This window comes from Camarhynchus parvulus, chromosome 1 (assembly GCF_901933205.1).
Source record: "Camarhynchus parvulus chromosome 1, STF_HiC, whole genome shotgun sequence".
Lineage (NCBI taxonomy): Eukaryota > Metazoa > Chordata > Aves > Passeriformes > Thraupidae > Camarhynchus > Camarhynchus parvulus.
In genome coordinates, this window is record NC_044571.1 from 81,771,705 (window position 1) to 81,793,245 (window position 21,541).

Here is a 21,541-nt window from a genome sequence, read left to right on the forward strand (position 1 = left end):
ATTCCAAAAAGCCATCACTTGTATCTAGTACCACTTCCTCTAGGTATCAAATATGCCATGATTTCTTTGTCTCTGAATTTTTTCTATAATGAGCCTTGTAGTTAAGGGATTGTTGTCATTGTGGGGCTTCCAGAATGCCTTCAGGATGGCCAAGATCTAACCAGTACTGGGGCTCAGAGCAGGATTCTTCTTATGGCTCACATGGTACACTGTGTATCTTTATAAGTCCCAGAGTACTGCCTTGAACTCAGGCAGGATAAAACCAGAAAACAAAAGATAGTGGTCCTGGCTTAGGGATGAGAAAAGGTCTTGTTGGTGAATATACTCAAGGCCTTTGATGGATTCTGCAGCGACCTGCAGTTTTTTAGATCCTGCAGTCCAGTTCAGGCAGTTTGACTGGACTTGCTGACATCCAGACAGAAATACTGTCTCAGTGACAAATTAAGAAGCTGTAACTCTCCTTGAAGTTTCCTGGACTCTTGCAGACGTGCTCAGTGGCACAATAAAATCCAGTCTGACTTCCACCTTAACCAAAGGCAGCTGTAGTGAAACCTGTTACGTTAATGGACTGAATATGAGACTGCAGCTCTGAAACCCTAATGAATGCAGGCTGAAGCACTCCCTGCTTTTAATTACCCCACGAAGCTAACAGCTCTCTGAAGGTTACTATTTAACCAGAAATAATGGTACAGCATCTGCATTCTGGATTGAAATTGCTGAGTTAGTTAATTTTTACTAAACTCTAGTTCTTGTAATTTTGTCCCCATGCATGACTAAGCCCATGTAGAACGGCAGGTTCCTGGGCACAGGTGAGTTTTCTGGTCTGGAAAAACATTGTATCTCTGCCCCACACAATGCCTGTGTTACGTGAATCGATCAAAATTTCTTCCATTTTTAGCTTTACATTTTAATTGAATCCTTGTTATTGAGTGCCAAGGAGATTAAAGGAAAACTGCTTCATTTCTTGTTTCTCTGAAGCAATTTATCAACTGCAATCCCAAGTGAGTTGGAGCGGACATGATGATAAAGGCAGAATAAAGATGATAAAGGTTGCTGAGATTTTATTTCTCCTTCAGAAGGCTTAGGCTGCATCTTTTCCACAGAAAAATTAAGTTAATTTATTTTGCTGCCACTTGGATGTTTCTTACTTACTGGTCCACATAGGCCATTCTGTTCCTCTTAGTATTCAGAGCTCTACCTTGCTGTTCTCAAAGGCACAAATAAGCTTTTGCTCCTGTTACCTCTCCTGTAGTCATGGAACCATAGAATGGTTTGGGTTGGAAATTATGAGACATCATGTAGAGCACCCCCTTGCCATGGACAGGGACACATTCCACTAGGCCAACTTTTCTGAGGCTATCCAACCTGGCCTTGAATTCCTCCAGGGAAGATGCATCCACAGTTTCTTTGGGCGACCTGTTCAAGTGCCTCACCACCCTCATAGTAAGGTGTTTGTGTGTCCTTCAGACAACCTGGCTGCTACTGTTCCCTGTTCACTCATCAGCAAAGCTTTTGCTGAGTTTGGTTTGTGGAGCTCATCTGTTTCTTCTGCCTGTTTTGCAGAAGGGATTTTTGGACAGATAAACCCTCTGCCAGTTTGGAGCATGTTTATTTAGCTAATTGGCCATCTCATCTCTGTGGGTAAGGTGTTGTCAGGAGGGAGAGCACAACTCTCCTGGGGATCACACAAAATGAGGACATACCTGTGACCCCTGACTCTAAAGTCTGATGTGTCTGTTTCCCTTTGCATCTCAAAAATAGCATTATTTTGCTCAACTGCCTGTCAGAATTGGTCATTGCATATTCCATCTGCAAAGGGATTTCCCCCTCAATACTACCATGATCTCCTTCTGAATGCTTGAACACCTACTGGGAGGCCACAGAGCCTCAGCCAGATTCAGGGACTTGCTTCAGCTGATTGCCTAAAGGCATTGAAAATGTAGGTGTTTTATTGAACCTGGGCCCTTGGCTCTTAGATTCAGCATTAGTGAAATACGAGGCTTGCTTAGATACATGCCCACTTCCAGATGTGTCACTGAGACAGATCACTTTCCCCACTTTTCCCCATGGATCACCATTTCTGCTCCTCCTGATGGTTTCCCTTGCAAAGCTGGTAGTGCCATTAGGGTGTTAGCCTAAAACAAACCATGTGATTTTGCCTGAAGTAAAGTAAGGAGCAATTAGCATCAAATACATAATATTAAGGAAGGAAACACAAATTCTGGAGGGCTGTCTCTCCGTGCTTGGTTCTCAGTCACCAACCAGGCTATCTAAGCCAAGGCAGTCTGATGACAGCTGGGAGAGTCCTATTCCCAAGGAGCATAGTGAGACTAGTCATCAGATTTTGGAAGACCCAAGCTGAACTCTCTCTGCTGGCAAATCCCAAGCAGGGATTGAAGACCAGACCTCTTCCCTCCCGATTCAAGGGTCAGAATCGAGGGGCATTGGGTAGCTGCCCTCTCTACTTTCATGTGAAACAACTCTCAGTTCCATTGAGCTGCATGATCAGCAGTGGGTGGACAGTTGGGTTCGGCTTCTCCTGTGAGCTCAAGATGTTTTTCAAAGGTTAAATAGCTGGTGGACTCCCTTCAGTACTGAAGAGATATGAATGTATGAGGCACACAGCTAAATACTTAATAGGTGTCTTCATTATGTATGGAAAATGTTACCTTCAAACAATAGCATTCTTCCTAACAGCATATCACAACCTGAAATATACACAGGGATGTTACTAATTTGCACTTTTAATTCCCAGTTAATAACTGCTTTCTAAACACAGATGGCAGCAGTACAGTACTCCCTTTTTATGAAGATTGACATCTGTGAATACTGCCTTTGAGGCAAGCCATGTGTATGTGATTAGTTCATTGGTTATTGGCACAGTGTTAAAGAATTACACTGAATAAATGAAATGTTATTTTCCTTTTTTGCCTTTCTGATCTGTCTGTGTGATTGTGACTTGATCAGTGTTGAAGTCAGCACTTTTATTTTTCTTCTTTTCGAAGTAAAAGGCATTTTCATTAGGAATCCCACAGTTGACTGTGGGAAGATATCTGTCCCCTGGAAGAGTCATGTGAGATAAGCCCTTGCCAGAGTGAGTAGCCCAATTATGTTTGATTATCCATCACTCATATGGCCTTACAATGGAAGTTGTTTTCAAGCTTCTTCTCCCTAATGTTTCACATTAGAAGCCCAAACCGTGACCGGATCTGAACTTTCTGGGGCTGAGCAATAGTTGAGAGATGTAAGCAACAAAAATCCATTTTTCCAACTGTTACTAATTGCTGGCACAACTCCTGCTTTTGTGAGCAGATAACAAGGCAAGGAAAATGGCTGCATCCTTCTGCCAAGGGGAGTCCTCGAGTTAGAGCCTTTGATTTGCACTGATTAGACAGCACTATGAGCAATGTAAGCAATTCTCCCTGACATAGGTATAGAGGACAGGTTGCTTCTTTTGGGGTTAGTACAGCCTAAAAGGATTCTCAGAAAAATCCCAGAGTATCAGAGCAGAGATCAGTCAATGTAAATAATATTGTCCTGGGTATTAAAAGAATCCCTGCTACAGATACTCTTTTTGATAACAACAGCAGAGAGGCAAAAAAAAAAAAAGAAGTCACAAATCTAAAACATGTTTCAAAAACAATCTCTTCCAGATCCTAATTTTATTTAAAAAAAGACACTTTTGTTTAAACCCTGAAGACCTTTGCATTGAGAAGTGATTAACCTTAGTGCAGTCAACTATGTTATTTTCTATATAAACAATTCACTCTGAAGTTACACCCAAACATTTAATTTTCTGTTTCACTTCTCATAATTTTTCATGATTTTCACTTGGTGAATGTCAAAAACTGGGATCAGATATTTGTGGGGAAAAAAGAAACACTGTCACAAGGGCAGGTTTGGCTTGATCAAAGCAAATGTCGTGGCAGATATTGATCTAGTTGGATTGGAGTTCTGTGGACTAGAGAGGTGACACAAAACATCTAGCTCTGCAGTAGCCATCCCCATCATTGACCCTGGTAGCTGGGTGAGAGGGATCATGCTTTCACTGTCTGGATGGCCAGGAGCTATAAGCTCCTCAGGAAAGAATGAGTAACAAGGCTTATGGTAAGACCATCAGCCTCCCCTGCATTTATCAAAATCGTTTTAACTAGAAAACTCTTCTGCACTAAGGCAGAGTTTGCTCCCTGAAGCAAAGATGTTTCACAGGTGTAAAATGTTCAACACTGGTGGCTGCTCAATGAAGTTGCCATTAAGGATGTTGAGCCTTTTGGTCTTTGAAAATGAGAATTTACCTTGCTATTAGCAGTCTCTTGAGGTCTCATTTTTGTGTCAGTGAGTTGCCTGGTTTTGTACGCAGCAGCTTACATCCCTCCATTTTCAAGTTCACCTGTTTTATTTTATCTTGGAGTTACTAGTTTTATTGCAAGGCTTATTTTTCTTCTCTTTCTTTCCTTTTCTTTTCCTCTCTTAGGGGATTGTTTATCACCATCCATGACAGAGGCCATATTGCAACAATGCTAAACTCTTGGCCTGAAGAAAATGTTAAGGTATGTAGCATGTCTTCTGTGGACTGGGAAATTACAGGCAGTTTGGTGCAAAATTTAGTGGAACTGCTTGGTATAATTTACAGAACTGGCTGTTTAAAAGGACAAGCAAAGAATGCTTTTCTTCCTCAGACAATTTTCAGGCTGAACTTCAGTTTCAGTTTCCAGTCAAGTTGGGACTTCAGAGACTCTATCATGTATGTATGCAGTGAAGAAAAACTCTTTCAGAGGTAGCAGGATCTTGGTCAGTGAAAAAAAAATGTGCATGTTAATAAAAGTGTACAGAATAGGGGCCCTAGTGAAAAAGTAAGATATGTGTATTGAAGAATTGTGTGGCTAACTTGTACCAAAGCTCTTTACAATATCTCTGTAATTAACATGCTCATAGGACTCCTTCCCAAATCCAGTGAGTCATGCAGCATCAAGAACACTGGCAACTCTGCAAATCATGTTTGATATCCAGCAGCTGAAAGTATTACTGACACCCCACCCAAAAAGTGCTCTTGTGAAGTGTTTTTCACTAGAGCTCAGGGCTCGGCAAGTCCCTGGCATGAAATGAAGTCAACACTTAAGACAGATCTTGCCAGTCACCTCACCTTATTCTATCAGTCTGAAAGTACATCTTCCTGGAAATTTCCATGGCTATTGACAGAGTTTTGGTCCCCTGTCAATCATCTGCTTCTTCCCAGAACAAAGGTTTGGCAGCTGAGAAAATCTTGCTAGCATTTTCCATTTCTAAGAGGAAAAAAAAATGGAAATTTAACATATTTTCAGAAAAAGTGATCACAGTCATACAAACTTGTGTTTGGAACCATGGAGAAGAGAGGCGGACTAGGTATTTTGTCCTTATTCTGTCCAAGAAACTCAGTGTTTCCATTTGTTTCCAACTCAGAGCTGTGAGCAGAATTCATTATGGCTACTAGAAATGTTTTTGCAGATGGGGAAGCTGGCACAGAAAGATTAGAGGCTGTTGTTGAAACAGCCCCTCTGGCACCCAAAACAGACCGTAGGAAAGGCAATGGTCCATGAAAGAGATTCAGACTATCTACTTTCCAGGTTTGCCAGACTACAAAGGCAGCTCATTTTAGCAGCACAGGTTCCCTGTGTCTTTGTGCACCGATTTCTTCATGCCTGAACTGGTAGGCTACTGGAACACTCAAGATTTTGAGATAAGCAGAGAGGCACCTGGACTGCGCCTAAGTCCCTGGAGGGACCCAGTTTTGTTGGTTTTTTTAAGAGGCTGAACCCCTCCCACCATTGAACACCACCCACTAAAGACAGTGCAGAAATACCTGGAGATGCTGCCCACATTTTGCTCATTAGATTTGGCTCATTAAGGCTTCATGGCAATAGTGCTTACTGTAGAAATGGGAAATATGGGCCAAACCCTGAATCCTCTGCCTGGAAGGGCTGGAAGGGTGCTGGTGCTCTGCTTAGCTTAGCAAAGCTTCAGCCAAGCTCTAATGAGCCACTCCTTCAACCCTCCTGTCAAAGCTGGGCTACCTTGAAAGAATCGTAGTACCAGAAGCAGAAGAAGTGAGAAGAAACCATTTCTGGTCATACTTATATGGGAATGTGGGGGGTTGTGTCTCTTCCAGGATGGCTAATGAATTCTGACATGAAGAAATGTTGGATGAAATGCTGGTCATCCTCAGGAGTGCCTTCCCATGACAATTTTCTCTCTGGTTCCTTAATCTTGTACTCTTTTCTTCACAATGGCCCAGCTAAAGCAAAAAGAATGCAAAGAATCATACAGGATGGGTGTCATCCTGGCAGCTATGAATTCAAGCCACTCAAAGTGACGATTGTGAAGAAACATGTATTTTATTCCAAGACAAGTGTGCTGCCATGCAAGCTACTGTACTGGCCTTCCATCCTTCCTTGCCTCCCTTCATTCCTCCCTCTTTCTGTGGGATGCCTGGCCTGAAGTGCGCTCAGGATCTTGAATCCCCACCAGAATTACTGCTATACAGGGCTGCTCAAAATCCTTCCCATGGAGTGTTTTCTGCTGGTTCACTCAGTGTAGAGTATCAGTTCACCCTGTAAAGGCTGACCTTGTGCAATCAGTGCAGAGAACTGGGAATGCCAACAGCAGCACTTGCCTCTCTTCATTGCCTTGGCAGCTTGGAGATCAGTGTAGCACTCTGGATCACTCTGCTGGGCCACATGCCTGCTGCTAAGGCACTGCAAACCTATATTGGTTAACTGGGTGCAGCCTGAGGTCCCCAGAGTCATCTCAGTTAGTATCAGCTGCCTGGGGACTTAGTGCCTAGTCTCATATTGTAAGTACTTCTGCAGTGCCCGTGAAGAGGAAATTGAGCCTTGAAAAGAGAAATTCATCTGTTTCCCAAACAGCTGCTGGAGAGAGGAGATGCCCTCTGGAGGTTTCTGTCTCTCCCCATCAGATGTCAAATGAGTTTAGAAACCATTTAGATGGCTGTCATAAACTGCACACCTAACCTTTATACAGTGACTTCACTAGAGTCATCGAGAAAATTTGCATCACAGATGGAAGTAGAAAACAGGTTCCTAACTGTTAAACCTGTAGCCTCCTACCTTCAGGTAGAAGGGTCTACCCTGCTCAGCCAGGGATTAATGTCCTCTTTGTTGAGCTCTGATCGTATGAACATGAGCAAATAAAAACATTACTTTAACGTCCTTGTGTATCAGGTGCTCACAAAAACTGCCCTTTTTTGGGGTGTTTTTCAAATCCAAAGAGCCACAAACAAATGTGAATCCAGTTCCCCCTCTCTTACAAATAGCAATACATTTCTCCCATGTTGTATTTTCTGTTCTGGTTTATTTGTCAGTGCTGCCTTGAGGAGCTTTGGTAACTATAGAGTGCTGTAGCTCATCCTAGGCTGAAGAATTTTTCTCTCTCTGATGGATATCTAAATGCTATTGAAAGGTTTTTAGGTTTGCCTGAGAACACTTATTTGGTTGAAAGGGGATCAGTGCTCCAGAGAAATAGTTTGATTCATTAGAACTTAATTTTGTTTTAATATTCTCTGCATAGTTGGAATATTAACTCCATTTAATTTCAGGATAAACCTGTAGCAATGCATATGCTTACTTCTTTCCCTATTCCCATTACTGCCTTTCAATCCCAACTGCATCCTCTGGGCGTGGTAAAGAAGTGAGCACACACCCAAAACCAGATGGAGCCCACCCAAAAAGAGACTTTCTCATTGCTAACACTTCACATTGACTCAAAAGGAAAAGCAAATAGCAAAAAGTTCAAATATGTGTATAGTTTATGTTGAATAAGGAAGGACACTGAAATATATTTCTTCCACAGATGCAGTTCCTAAGCACACTTTATTCTTCTAGAAAAAAAGATGAAAAAATCAAGGCAAGACCTCAGTTGTGATACTTCTTGTAGTACAGCTGGGAATGCACAAAAAGCCATGCTGCTTGGGCTCTGTTACAGTGAATTGAAGTACTCTCCAGCAGAGCTGCTGTTGTCCCACACTGTGAGCTGTTTCCTATTAACCACACTTTCTCTACCCCCAAAAATGAGCAGCCTCCTGTTGCTGACAGCTAATTAACATGCTGTCGTGGACAAGGAGCAAATATCCATAGCACAGTGCATCTGCAAAGGGGCATCAGTGTGGAAACAGTGGAGCTGGTTTTGCTTCTAGAGCCTTGTCAACCCCATACAACAGTGTCTTTTGATCCTCCTAGGCTATCGTGGTGACAGATGGAGAGAGGATTCTTGGTTTAGGAGACCTAGGAAGTTACGGCATGGGCATCCCAGTTGGGAAGCTCGCTTTGTACACAGCTTGTGGTGGAGTTGACCCACAACAATGCCTCCCTGTGCTGCTGGATGTTGGCACAGACAACAAGGTAAGACAATTTTTCATAAATCTGACATGGGGGAGAAAGAATCAAAATTAGCGCTTAACTGGGGCCAGTTCCTTAAAGGTTGGGGACAAAGCTGGAGACATCCAAAATGAGATGATGGCTAGACCAGCACTGCAGAAAAATGGGAAGGTTTAATTCTGGTTTGATGCATTAGAACCTTTTTTCCTTATGGAGAACTGAAATAAACACTAAATAGACTCATGGTCCCCTGATGAGAAGACTCAGAGTCTCAAAGTTACCAGCTGGAGCTGAAAGCTCAGCTCCACCTTTCAGCATGGCAAGGTGAGTTGACAGGCTTCCTACAGGAGGTCCCAGAATGATTCTTCCTCTGGTAATTGTGAGGGAACAGGCAGATATTCATGTCTGTGTAGAGATGACTATATTCCAGAAATGAGAATCCCTGGTGAGTGGTTTGGGAATGATTAATGTCACTGTTTTGTTAGATTACACATGTTACTGCACATGATAACCAAGCAAGAGGACTCCATCTGTTTGCAGATTCTTGCCTTATGACTCTGGCTCAGAAAGGCCAAAGTGAAACATTTCAGCAATGCCAGAATAGACATCTGTGAGGATGTCTTTTTAAAATTAATATCCTATATCGATTTGTGATGGCCTGGGCTTGTCCATTTTTGTAAAATGTACTTGTGCTTCACATGACCCCAAACCAAACACACATTTCTTGAAGGACATGAAAAATCTGGGGTATAAGAGCTTTGAGTTTGTGTATAAAGACAAATTAATGCTGACATTTTCAGACATGCTGAGGCTCACTGGACAGCTAGATTTTCTACACCTCTTTCAGTCCTGCCCCAAGCTTCTCACATTGGACCCTTGAAAATAATGAAAGAATGCAAAATCAGTGCCCATAACTGACATTTGAGAATCTCAATTACCTCTTTGGTCTTTGGCCCCAGGATTATGTTACCCCTTTAGCATAGCCTGTCATGGACTTGTAGAATACAAGGTGTGCTCATCTCAGCCTGATTCATGGTCTTTCCTGAAAAGGCAGAACTCTGAGTTTGGACCCACTAAGGCTAAAGCAGGAATTAAGTCTCAGTCTCTCACTTACTGCAGTCTCCAGTCAATAGAACATTGAACTTGATTTCAGATCCTTCATGTCTTCCTTGTCCTCCGTGCTGATCTGCACACCACCAGTGCTTTGAGCCTCCCAGCCGGAGCTTCTCCCAGAGGGACCTGGGTAAAAGTGCCCTTCCCATAAAAAGCATCTGATGGAGCATGTCCATCTTGCTTCTGTCTCAGCTGACAGGGGACACTAAAATCTAAAGTGGCACCAATGATTTTTAGGCCTCTGCAAGGGTCAGATGGCATCAGAAGAAGGGACTTAAGAGAATCAGTCTTGGACCCTTTTTCTTCTGCCCAAGATTAGATGTAATTTATGTGTTTAGGAACTTCTCTGTGATGGCAATTTCCACATCTGGGGTTAAGATATAGAAGCCTCTGTTTTCCAGCAATATGAACAATGTATTTCCTCACCATATAAATAATATATAAATAATTTATTTGCTTATTTATTTAATAGCTTTCTCTTGTGCATAAACCCAGATTAACTGAACCCTAAGCACATCCCAGGAGCATCCTGCCCCACAGGTAAACTTGTTTATCAGTGCATTAATAAGATACCTCTTACAGGCATTCATCCTGTTCATCTCTGCCCATTAACATCTGGTGAGCCAAGGGTGACTCTGTTGCTAACGCATGAACCTCAGGTAGAACTCAGTAAATACAGCCATTATATTTTTAGCATCAGTTGCCAACTCATCCTCCTAACAGTCTTTGTGTCCACATAATACTTTGTCTACACTTTCAGCAAATCAGTCTCTTTTCAGAGCCTGGCATCTCTCAGCTTGTCTGTGGCAGAATTTTGTGCTCTGTGGACAGGGCCCAGAGCACACTGTGCTGTAGGAGCAATCAGGGAAGTTATGCAAATGGGTCTCCTTTCTGTTTTGTGGCCTTGCAGAGCCTAATGTATCAAACTTACAGGAAAACGTCTTTCATCTTTCCTTCTAAGGGAAAACAGCTGTGACAGATCTGATATTAGCATACCAATATTTAGGGCTATATGGCTGCAGGACAGTAAGTTTGAGATGGCTCATGCTCCCCTCATGTGGATAGTTTGGTTCCTGAAATTGGAAGGTGAGTTCCTTTGCAGTGACTCTCAGAGGTGTTGGCCCACCTGCCTTCTGCCAGTGTTTGTCCTGTAATTTCCATTCTGACCCAATCCTTTTTAGGTGACTTGTGGATTTTGACTTAACACCTTGGAGGAATGGCCTGATTTTATGTTCCTATTGAGAACCAAAATATAAATTAATCTGTTGTATGAAAATACCTTTACTTTATACCTGCCAGATAACTGAGGTGAGTGCTAGGCAGATTCAGGGCTTGGGAACAGTCTGCCATCTGATCATTGATTGTGGTCTGTGCTGTCACCTAAAAGGCCTAAATGACACATCATTTCAAGTTACATCAGGTGGTCTTCGTTGCACAAAGCACTGTTTGTGGTTAACAGCTGTTCTGCCCTCAGTGCAAAATGAAGAACGGAACGCACAGTGAACACCCCCACACAGGGTCAGTTTTATTCACTAAGAGTGAGGCACTTCGGCAGAGAGCCTTTGGTAGTGGTGTTCTGGGGATGCAGAGCTCCATTTCCTATAGCAGTCAAGAGCTGTTGCATCCCTCTGACTTTATTTATGCTAAAAGATAGGCCATAGCTTCCTACAGAAACACTTCCTGATTGGGAGGAGACATGTGAGATGGCATAGTAAGTAAAAGTAATATGACTTCATCAGACAAAAATTTTTGGTAGGCTGGGACATAAATCTCTGTCCATCTGCAGAAGAGATGATGTCAACAGAATTGCTTTGTGTCCTAGGCTCTCCTGAATGATCCACTGTATATTGGACTGAAACACAAGAGGGTTCGTGGGAAACAGTACGACGAGCTGATGGATGAGTTTATGCAGGCAGTAACCAACAAGTAAGTGGGGTTACATACATGGCTCCTCCGGGCTGCTTCCATTTAAGAACAAATGTTGCAACTCCTGAAATAAACATCAGTATAATTGATCATCCAAGCAAAGGAAGGTCATTTCAATGCAAGTCTCCTGGGTGGTCTGCAAATGACTCTTTGTGCTTGAACACTCTGTGTCAAAAATATTTGTCTCCAGAGAACTGAAATGGGACTGACAATTTATAAGCATTTCCTATCCACGTAGGCCAGAGGTGTCAAACATATGTCCTGTGGGCTGGATCTGGCCTCTGTCTTGTATTTATGAGCCTCATTCAGCATAGTCAGAACCTAAACTTTGGTTTGTTTACACTTTAGAAAGGAAGTTTCTAGCTCTTGTCATTGTGAAAGAAATCATCTAAATGGAAATGGCATGTTCCTTCACACAGAGTGGAGTATGCAGACTGCCTCTCTATGGCTTTGTCAAAAATAGGAATTTTCCTGCTAGCATTTAAGTCTGTGGAGTGAGAAGGCCAGTATTATAAGCACTGTCCTTTCAAGTGTGGGACAGACCAGCTGCATACTTCCCTTCATACTCACTAACTGGGATAGAGTGTCTCTGATGTACCAGGAAGTTTAATATGGGAAGAGCAGAACTACACCTCAGCCCTGTGCACCTCTCTCTGAAAAATAACAGAAAATGTATTAAAATCTCCATGACTAACCAAAGAAATTATTATAAGAAGGAACGTGAGCTCAGTTGTTAACGGAAAAAGACTCATATTTGGAAAACTACAAGCTCCTAAGCAGCTTTTTTTTTGCCTTTCTTAAAGCCACAGATGATACTGATAAGGAGTAGCAGAGAGCTGCAGTCTCTGCCTAATTGCCAAGCTGCTGCCTGTCTTTTCTTCCCAGGGAAGGAGCTATGTTTGACCCTCCCTCTGGTCTCCAGGCAGCTGTATGTGTGTGTGTTCCTGCACAAAGGGGAGGGAGCGGGTGGTACATGTGTCATCACCTCACAGTTCCCTGTCTCCTGGAAGCAGGAGGCACCCCGAGCTGTGTCTGACACAGCACCTGCCCATCCACTGACAAGGATGGGTTTACACACGGTGTGACTGCCCTGGTGGCTGTGGTGAAGGAAATAGGGACAGAAATGCAGAGGGCTATCCAGTCACAACTGAACCTTCTTTATATTTGATAAAGAATCTTGACTGAAATGTCATTTGATTACATTGCAGTATTATGTTAGATGCTTTGTGCATTATCTAGTGGGAAGAAATTCTTAGAGGCTAGAAAGCTGGTAAAACACAACCAGGAAATCACAAGAGACAAGTAGAAACTATTTAAAAGTCATCAGGGTTGATTTATGGGGGTTTTGTTTATTTTCACTGAAGTCATTAATTAATCCTTCAGGGAAACCCTATCCTGCTTTTTTTCTGGCCAGTAGACCTTGGGGGTATTGCAGTGTTGGTGCTGATGATAGAATGGGAACAATAGAATGAGAAAGCAGATGATCGTCTCAGCCATCATAAATTTGGCTCTGAGATTTATGCTTGTGGTGTTAAATGCAAAGCTCATTGCACCCACTGAAGACAATTTGCCTTTTCTGTGCTTGCTGTTGGAGAGGAAGGATTGGCTGTTATTTTCCTGTGTTTAGTTTACATGAGCTAATCTCCACATTGAAGGGAGAATACCATGAAACAATGAACTCTTATCTTGGGAGGCTGTGAAGTCATGTCTAATGCTTTCATCCAAGTATTGGTAATCAAGTTCCTGAGGCCCCTGTCCCTGCTTTTCTATTTCCCTTAACCAGGATGAATTCCTTGAACACAGTAAGGCCTCTGAAAGTTCTCTGCTAAGTGGGGCTGGGAGATTCTGCTTTGCACTTCTCCATTCACATCCGTAAAGTATTTGGAGATCCTAGAGTGAAAGGAGCCATTACCCTATATTATCATCCTGACCACGAGCATACTTTAAAGCATTGTTGGGGTGTGATCCTTATGCACTCTGGGCTAGTGAATAATCCTGCTATTAACCTGGGTTTGGCCAACTCATATGAAGCAGGTTCATTTGGTCTCCAATTTCCACTGGAATGATTGGATTGAACCCAGTAGGAGCTCTCACTTGTGTTACAAAAGGAAGCAGAAATTGTTCAGAAGGTCAAGAACATGCTGCTTTATTGTAGTCTGCTTCTCCTTTTGAGGCAACCTGTGAGTATGAGCTGCTGCAATGTCTTATGCAAGTCTGTAATGTCACATGCAAATTCAGTTGCTTGGTTTTTTGCAACAAATCCCTTGCAATTTGGGGGTTTCCTTTTCAACTTGATATTCATGCAGAAATTCTGTCTGCTTCCTGAGGGTACTTTAACTTCTCATGGAAACCATTTGTCAGTTCCTCTGCAGGGGTACCTCCCACCCTGTCAAAGCACTGCTGGCTCAAGAGACATTTGTCACTGAAGTGGAATGTGTTGGAGCCCACAAAAAAGCCAAGGGAGTGAAGATTTAATCTTGTAATGGAATAATAATATCAAACAGATGTCACATTTCTGCTGCTGGAGATCCATAGAGTCATAGAAAGGACTCCTGTCTCATAGTGCCCACCTAGTAATGAAATGAGGCATGTGCCAGAGGCTTCAGAATTAGCACTTACAATATTTTGAAATAAAGTGGGGGTGCCCTGGGCAATTTTAGGAAGAAAAGCTTTTTGTGGAACAGCTGGATAAATTTTTGTGTTTTCCTGCTGCCTAAACCACCATTCATTACTCTTTCACCTAAAACATGTGAAACATGTAAAATGACTAAGCTTTTTAGCAACAGCTCTAAGCTATGCCTTTTACTCCTCTTGGGAAGCAGCTACATGCAAAATTTGGCCTATTGAGCCTACCTGTGTCTGAATGAAGCAGACTGACAAATTGCTGTCTTCTCACAGTGAGCAGCAATATGCTTCACATGGGAAAATGCACTCTGCTTCAGTTTTCCATCTGCTCAGTTACTGTGGCAAAAAGTCAGTCCTGCTCTTAACCTGGTACATTTCTTTAGGCTGAAATAAGTATTCACCTAAAGTGTCCAAGGATTATAATCAGAATAAACCCCAGAGCTTCTGGGGCTTGAATAGCTGATCAAATTAATGCTTGTGTAGCTTTCATCATCTGGCTCCAAGGGGCCAGACCTGTCCCAGAACTCCAGCCTCCATTTAGAGCTCTAGCCTCAGTCACTGGCTGGCAGATGGGGAATGTGCAGCCTGAGACTCTACGAGATGCAGTTTCCCACGCCAGCAAACCGTGTCACAGAAGCCTCACTAACCTGTCATAACTTCACTCCCCTTTCCTTTCCCATCAGTGCTTATTAAGAGAGTGGCCAGCGGAACAAGCTCTCTGTGTCATAGGGCAGAGCACAGGAGGTATCAGGAGATCAAGTGTTCAGTTTCTCAGATGGGAAAAGAAAGATACCTCTGCTGAGTTTCTTTTTCCTTGTGGATGTTGCATACCTGATTTCTCTTTGCCTAATGCCTTCCCAGTACTTTTACCCACAAACATACCAAGTCAGGTCTCATGGGCTCTTCAACAATCAGAACCCACCTCTGCTTCAGCAGTTCTTGAGGGTCATGGATCACAAATTCACCAGCATTTTCCAGAAACAAAATCACCAGTACAGGTACACTCCCATGGTATTTCTTCACATGCTCTGGTTAACTTGGCTAATTGGTCCTGAAAGATTAGATTTTATTTTCTAGGCACCAGTATCTAGGCACTGATGGGCTTCAAAAAAACCCTCACACATGCTCATCCTCAAAGTCACTCCCGAGCATCTGTGTATCTGTTAGGAGGCCTGCACACCATCACTAGTGCCTGGACATCATGTAGACCAGACCCAGCCCTCGTGGAATACAAGATGGATATTCTCCTTGCCCATCTGCTCCAGTTACCATGGCCAGAGGGACTCTGACACCATTAATGAGGGAGAGGTGATGGAGATGGGAAGAGCCACCCCAGCTGACCATTGTCCTGGCTTGATGTGAGATAAGATCATCAGCCAGCATGTGTAATCTGCTTTAAGATGCTGGATGATATTTTAAGTCAAGGAACAATATTTAGGTTTCATTAGCTTGATTTTCTGCTACTGAGGAATGACTGAGCTCCAGATGTGCTGCTAGGGATCACTGTAGCTTTTATTACCATGAATTGAAATCCTTTGGGGTAACACAGTTACAGATGTCAGGCCTCTGCTCTGGGCTTTTGTCTGGGCTTTTCCAGCTACGCCAGATGAACCACAGCAGTTTCAGTAAGATGCAGCTGGAGAAGCTCTGTTTGTGCAGAAGGTACAGAGTGAGGCTCTCTTCCTTGTTGTGTGCCAGAGGGTAGCTCAAGGCTACATCTGAGAGTCAGCTCTAATAGGGTTGCATCTCCTGCTTTTGGCCTGCCCCTGAGAAGCCTTGTAGCTCCAGCTGCAGTGCCTCCTCTTGCCAACTGCAAGCAGGATGGTGTCATTTTGCATAAAAGCACTGGAATGCTCAAAGCAGCCATTAGTGCTGGTCTTAGTGCTTCAATGTCATGAGCTTGGATGTGCAAGATAGTTGTTTGGAGATTTTTCCTTAAAAAGAATATAAGGAAAGTTGACTATGAACTTTCAAGATTCTTTTTTCCCCAAGAACTTGGTAATCTATCTTAATTTCATTTTGCCCTTTATCCTGTTTCTAACAGTAGCTCATAGCAGATGCCCTGGCATATGACTAAGAACAGCAATCGTTAGCACATCCCCCAGTTTCCAAAATGTACAATTCTGGGATTTCCTGATATGTTTGTGCTTCAAGGGGTGCTTTTGTTGACACAGCACTCCCTGAATCCACAGCAGGCTCTGTGCCTCAGAGCATGGTGCCTGTGTTTATGTTGGCAGAAACCCAGTGAGACTCTCCCCCAATGTTAGAAATTATCTGTAGCCTAAGATGATGGTGAGGTAGGCAGCGGGTCCTGTTGGGTTTGTGATGCAGCTCCCTAGCATGGGATTTCTAAACCCAGGACCCAGAGTTCCTAAGTTTGTATTGGCTCCAAGGTCTCCCTGGAGCCTTCTCTCTTCCAGGCTGAACAACCCCAGCTCTCTCAGCTTGTCTTCAGTAGGAGAGATGCTCCAGCCCTTTGATCATCTTCACAGCCTCCTCTGGACCCACTCCAACAGGTCCACATTCTTCTTGTGTTGGAGTCCCCAGAGCTGGATGCTGGATCCAGGTGGGGTCTCAGGAGGGACATAATCCCCTCCCTTGCCCTGCTGCCCACATGGCTTTGGCTGCAGCCCCGGACACAGTTGGCTTTCTGGGCTGGGAGCATATTCAGTTCTCCATCCAGCAATACCCCCAAGTTCTTCCCCACAGGGCTGCTCCCAGCTGGCCTCTGAGGAGGTGCCTCACCAAACTGACCCCTAGCCCGTGACCAGGAATTGTATGGCAGAGTACTGCTGGTCTGATGAGAAGCCTGGCAAGTATCATGTAACAATTTAATGCTAAGATTGGCTTTAGGACACCAGAGAGACTCAGGTTCTAGTCTTGTTTTACTTGCTTGAGTGGACTTTTTTTTCCTATCTTAAATGCTGAGCACTTGCCAAGCATGATATTTTTCTGATTATGGGCTTCTTAACAGATAACTTAGTTTTTCTTGGAAATCAGAATTTGGTTGCTGGTGTTTCAAGCAGCAAAAATAAGATGACAAGGGCAAGGACAATTTGTTTCTTCTCTGCCTGGTTTTATCTAAGACTATGGAAAGGAGTTGCAGCTCCTCAAAGCAGATTCCTTGCATCATGAATGGCTGAAAACAGTGCTATAAAATTTTAAATTCCAACAAGGACTGGAACTTCTTTCTGATGATTCTTTCCATAAAGGAACAGGATCTTCTTGCAAATACATTTTTTTTGCATGCATGCATGCATGTAAGAATGTATTATATTCCCTCCTCATTGTCAAAAAAAAAACCCTTTTGATACTGGTCAGCAAAGGCACTGCACAGGTCCTCAGGCCACCCTTGAAGTTCTGACTTGGGCAATTTTGGTCAGATGCTTCTCAAATGGTAACTGCTGCCTCATTAATTTTTTCCTCTCTGACCTCATGGCTTATAATGAGTCTGAATGAACTCAAAGAGGTACATACAAAAGAGGATGAAAGAGAAAATTGCATATTGAGATTGTTTAGGCAACTGAGAAGTCTCTTGAATAGTGAATCTAAAAGCAATGTAATCATTGCTCCTTTTCTGGGATTCATGGTCTTTTGTTCCACATTTTTGTTTCACCACTTGTTCCAGGTGGTCATCCAAGGGAAATGTGTATCATTCTCTTCAGGGGATACAGACTTTGCTGTGAGCTTCTTTTCTCTGGGAACAGCCATGGGGTTCTGTGTAGATCTAGGTGGGTAGTAACAGTACCAGAGCAACAATACAGCCATAAACAAAGCATGAATCCTATGTTTGTGTGTTTCCCAGGAAAAGGGATCAATTCTTAATACAGATTTTCAGGTGATAATTTTTACGAAAGGCTTATTATATTATATGTGTTTAGCTCCTAGAGTCATTCTTCATTAGGATGACAGTTTGTACTATTATTTTAATCAATAGTGTATTGTTTTATTGAAAGTACTGTTTGTACAAGATTTGCTAGCAAAGGCTGGAGATTGGACTAAAATGAGTGTATGGGACCATTCTGTAAAGCATTTCCCAGTGAGGCTATTTTCACAGGAAGATTTTTGCAAAGTATGAGAGCCAGAATTTGGGTCATAATTATTTGTGGCACAAAACCATGAAATAAGCAAACTAATGAGACAGCAGTATAATCTTTGCCTGAAAGACTGGTGAATTTTTTTGGATGAGGAAGAACTGACAAAGTGTATCTTTTTGTTTCCAATTCTATAAAATGGGTAAATTAATTCCAGAGGTGGCAGAGAACAGGATCCCCCAGACGGTGGTCTGGCAGCCAGCAGGAGACATGGTGACAGTATTAAATAATGCCTCTTGTAGTGTAACCAGTTACAAGTTTCAGCATGTCTGAATTCTTTCAAAAACACCTCTGTCCAAGGATCCTTCTTGACAGCCTACAGATGTAAGAATGACTCATGCTGAGGGGAAAGCTCCAGTTCTACAAGGTGACGTAGAACTGCAGAGATCCCACAATATGCAAACTGCAGTGTGCTCAAGAGGAATGGCAACACTCTGAGCCCAAAACCATTCAAAAAATACAACTTTCCCTTTTTTGAAAGGGAGATAAAGAACTGAGAAATGGGAGAAACCACACTGGACCATGACACTTGCTCGGTTTCAATGTACCTTGTCAGTCTGAAATCCTCATAGTGTGAATTTAAGCTTTCCTTTTAGATAAAGGCAGTCAGATCCTGGCTGTTTAACTACTCATGTCCCATGCCAAGAAGATCATAGAATGCTCTAGAGAAGATTAATCATTGACAGTCAGGATGAGATTGCTGGAGAGAGCCAACCTTAGCTGGCTGTGCCTTTCCTAGACTGGAAGACATTCAGTCCTGATGTGACCTGCTGATCTGCTTCCAAATCTCCTTCAGGGCTCTCAGCTGAAAGTTAGGAGATGAGTCACATGGATCAGTGGAAGAATCTATGAGAACTGACAACAAGCCAAGCAGGCTGACCTCAAGAGTCTCTTCCTATCACAGCAGTTTTGAAGATCTCTGTGAAGGGCCAACATCAATTCTTGCTTCAAACTTAAGAACATTTAAATGCTTGGAAGGGATCTTCTGAAATCCTTGTTCAAATACTCACTTTATGAACACTTTTTCTATTAAAAGGCATCCTGCACCTGTAGACAGCAAATATGTGAGTGCTAACTGGGACTGCATTCATATCAGATGTCTCATATTAAATAGAACAGAAGGTTCAACAAAATCCTCATTAAAAATGATTCCTCCAAAGGAATTCATTAATTTTGGTTTCTTAGTGGGAAATACAGTGTTTCCAATTAAACACAATTTTGCAAAATCAGTTTTCATTTTAAAACACTATGATGGGGGGAAACTGGCCAGTATAATTCACTTCATGGAGTACTTCTGTGCTTGCTGACAGGGGACCACTTGGTCACCATACACAAGGGATGGGGCAGGGCAGTTTCTGCAGACATCAACAAAGAAATTGCAAACATTGAAGGGCAGCATAGTATTACAATGAAAGGCTGATAAGCCAGTGACCTAAAGTGCATGACGTATATTTAAGATGCTCCCAACCAGATCTTCCCAACTGTGATAATTAGATAATAACAGATTACCTCTCCTAATTTAGGTGTCTAAAGTTAGATACCTAAATTTAGGTTGGTCATCTTAGTCTGCCTTCAGAGACACTCTGAAGAAAGAGGCATCTCCAAAAATGTCATCTACTTCCATTTTTCACTCAGACTAGTTGAAAGAAGTTGCTACTGGATATGTCCTTTCTCTCCATGGTCTGAGAGGGCAGTCAGAATTGTCCAGGTGGGCAATACAGCTGGGCATTGCACAACCAACTTTTAGTTATGTAAAGGTAGTGAAAGAAATCCCATTCTGCACTGCATTTTATTGGCTGGATTCCAATACATGTAGCAGCTCTTGGGACACCCTTTTCCTTTGCTGTACCAAGTATTCTCCACCTTCTTACCTGAGCTGGACCTTTTCTTAGCATTGTTGCATATTAAAGGACTTCTGTGCTCCAGTCCCAAGTTGGCTACATTTTACTCATTTTACTTTTGGGTGCAACCCAAACATTCTTTGTAAAGAGCTCTGAATTCCTTCGGGATGAAAAGAATTACACAAATATTGAGATGCTGGCTGTGGGGGACAGTAGAACTGACTCATAACGTTGATGCTCACAAAGATCTTACTGCACGTGGCCCCAGCAGCTGGTTTGTTCAAACTCCTTGCTAAGTTCACCCTTAACCTGCTCTGGTCACCCTTGGATGGAGCACAGCATGCAGCTGCCAAAGTACCACTAGAAAAGAGCAGCAAAATCAACTGGTAGATTTCTAATTTCAGTGACTTTGGGTAGCACAAGTTCTTTCAATTTCTCTCAAAACTTCAGTAAGGTGGGTAGCCCTTGAGGACTAAGATCATGATCTGAGATTCCTATCTTTAGCTGTGAATCTGAAATACTTAGTTCTTTCATTTAAAGCATCCAGTCATTAGGTCTTACCATGACCAATTTGTGGTCTTTATGAATGAAAACTTTAGTTTTCACGTTATTCAAAGGCCCACATAAGCTCAAAAATGGAGTTCATACTTCAGAAAGCTCAATAGATGTATTGCAGTGAAAAAGAAACAATCATCTTCAAAAAATACCTTAGTGAGATGAGCACTGTCCTGTCATACTGAGGGGCAGAAAGAGAAATGAAGTGTTTATGGGCTACCCTACTTCTTTTGTGCTCTGCTTAATAAACAGGGATCAAAGATGAAAATAGAAGTAACTTGTGCACTGTCCCCTGCTGCAGACCACAAATGTGAAGTGAGGAAGGAGCTCACAGAGCTGGTCACACGTACATTAATGCTGGCTGAGATCACTGGTTTTGTTAAGCAAGTCAGTAATGTTACTTCCTTGGTGAAATCAATAAATAACACTGGTGTTAGATAAATAGTTTCTATAGCAACTGAAGTTGCATAAAGATTTGCTAATTATTTGTTGTGAGATATTGGCAGATGTTCTGGATGCTGTGTCATCTCCCTCTTAGCCATGTTTTCCTTACGCATCCAAATGATGAATACGAGGAACATCCATTAGTAAGCTGACCTTCAAGCAGACCAGGTTGCTCAGAGCCCCATCTACCCCTACCCTGAATGTTACCAGGATTGGGGCATCCACTACCCCTCTTGGCAACCTGTGTCAGTCTTTAACCACCCTCACTGTAAAAAGTATTTTCCTTACATCTAGTTTGAATTCATCCTCTTTTAGTTTAAACCTGTTACCCCTCATCCTGTTGCTACAGGCCCTACTAAAAACTCTATTCCCATTGTGGTCCTTTTCTAAGAGCAAACACAGAGAATGGGAAGCAAGTGTTAGAGCCAACACTTGTCCCTTTTTGAGACCAGGGGGTTTATCAAGTCAGAGATTCTCAGAATGGAAAAATAAAGGAGCATAATGCATGTGCTTATCCCTGTCTCCTTACTGACAGATATAATTGAAATGGAAAATAATAATAATAAAAAAATCA

General features: G+C 42.6%; 1 protein-coding gene across 1 annotated transcript in view; it reads left to right on the forward strand.

Moving 5' to 3' along the window:
- Positions 1–21,541, forward strand: part of ME3 (malic enzyme 3) — a 117,234-nt gene that overhangs the window by 77,535 nt on the left and 18,158 nt on the right. The window contains exons 4-6 of the mRNA XM_030957426.1: positions 4,475–4,550; positions 8,232–8,393; positions 11,305–11,408. Of these exons, the coding sequence (XP_030813286.1) occupies positions 4,475–4,550; positions 8,232–8,393; positions 11,305–11,408 (342 nt within the window). The remainder of the gene's footprint in view (positions 1–4,474; positions 4,551–8,231; positions 8,394–11,304; positions 11,409–21,541) is intronic.